The sequence below is a fragment of the Entamoeba dispar genome, genomic scaffold, assembly GCF_000209125.1.
Source record: "Entamoeba dispar SAW760 scf_1105229464177 genomic scaffold, whole genome shotgun sequence".
In the NCBI taxonomy this organism is placed as follows: domain Eukaryota; phylum Evosea; order Mastigamoebida; family Endamoebidae; genus Entamoeba; species Entamoeba dispar.
In genome coordinates, this window is record NW_001856062.1 from 1 (window position 1) to 1,571 (window position 1,571).

Below are 1,571 nucleotides of genomic sequence, written 5' to 3' on the forward strand. Positions count from 1 at the left end.
AATTAATAAAAACATAACTACTAAAATTACAATTATATTTCAATAAAATAATACAATCACTTATTATTAAAAATATCAATCATTTAACTCTTGAAATTATTATAATAAACAAAGAACATATTAAATTCACACAATTAAACAAATTTCATTATTAATAATATTAAATATGATTATATTTAATTATTGTATTGTATTTAATACAAATAATATAAAATATTTATGAAATAGAAATGTTCAATTTGAATAATAAAAGATATTTGTCATTATATCATTTTGATTATTCATTTTAATTAAATATTCTTACTATTGATTTAACTGAATAATGGTGTGTTAACAATTATTATGATTATTATTTGAAATACAAATGTTTTGAAGAATCAAATAACAATAATTTCATTTGTTTTTTGTCGTTTTTATTTTTGTTGTTTTATTTATTTTTGTGTTTATTGGTTTGTTGTTATTTATTTATTGTGTTATTAATAAACCATTTTAAAATTATTTATTTTTAATTTATTTAAATTATTTTAAACATCTCTTTACCCCCTTTTCATAAAAATATGAAGTTATGAGAAGATGATATGATGAAATAGAATAAGTATGTTAATCATTATAAAACCATAATAAAATGATAGTTAATGAGAATGAAAGAATATGTTTTCTATCATCAAATTAATTATCGATAATTATTCTCATTTAAATATGTTTCAATTAAATTAAATATGAACAAACCATATTCACTTTATTTTCTTAAACAATCATTTAATGTTAATATTTTAACAATCAAATTTTTCTAATTGAAATTTAAGAAATATTTGATTTCATTGAATGATAATAAGAAAGAAATAATAATCCTTTTCATCATTAATTCATACAAATAAATTAAAATAAATTATATAAAATTATTATATTCTAAAAATAAAAGACTAACAAAAAACAAAGAAAAGTGTAAAATAACTCAAATAAACAAACACAATGTGGTTTTGTTTATTACTTCTATTTATTTTATTTTGTAATGGTGAATATTGTCAAAAAGTTGAAGGGAACGATTTTATAATCTATGTAAATGCTAGTTGTACTGATTCTACTTTAACTTCAAATAAATTAACAGGAGATTATACTAATTATTCATCAGTTATTTTTTCAGTTAATAATTATAGAGTATTTTCTTTTGGTTCAAGAGATAATACATTTAAAGCAAATAAAGTTATTGTAAGATTAGAAGAAGGAAATAGCAATAATTATTATCTATACTTTAGAAGTATTGAAACAAATTTTGAACTTGAATTAACCAAAAATTCTTATTCATTTGAAAAAGTTTATTTTGATTTCTATAATGGAAATAGTCCAACAAGAATAACTGGAGATGTTGGTGAGTTGTGGGTTGGTGGAAATGATTTTTATGATTATAATTACCATTTACCTATTCAACGTACTTATATTAATTCAAATCCTATTAATTTAAAATTTAGTTCTAATAATGGTATATGGTATTTAATATCATCATATGAAGGATCAATCAATAAAATAACAACAAAATTTTCAAATGATAAATACTTCAATCAAACATGTGG

At 18.4% G+C, this 1,571-nt stretch overlaps 1 protein-coding gene across 1 annotated transcript in view, besides 3 other annotated features; it reads left to right on the forward strand.

Annotated features, from left to right (window-relative positions):
* Positions 1-132: 132 nt before the first annotated feature.
* Positions 133-299: a sequence feature (AT_rich).
* Positions 300-392: 93 nt separating this feature from the next.
* Positions 393-525: a microsatellite.
* Positions 526-872: 347 nt separating this feature from the next.
* Positions 873-921: a sequence feature (AT_rich).
* A 51-nt stretch (positions 922-972) lies between these two features.
* EDI_163420 (protein serine/threonine kinase, putative) overlaps positions 973-1,571 on the forward strand; it is a gene marked incomplete at both ends in the record, with an annotated part of 3,373 nt that continues 2,774 nt past the window's right edge. The window contains one exon of the mRNA XM_001741887.1: positions 973-1,480. Coding sequence (XP_001741939.1) covers positions 973-1,480 — 508 coding nt within the window. The remainder of the gene's footprint in view (positions 1,481-1,571) is intronic.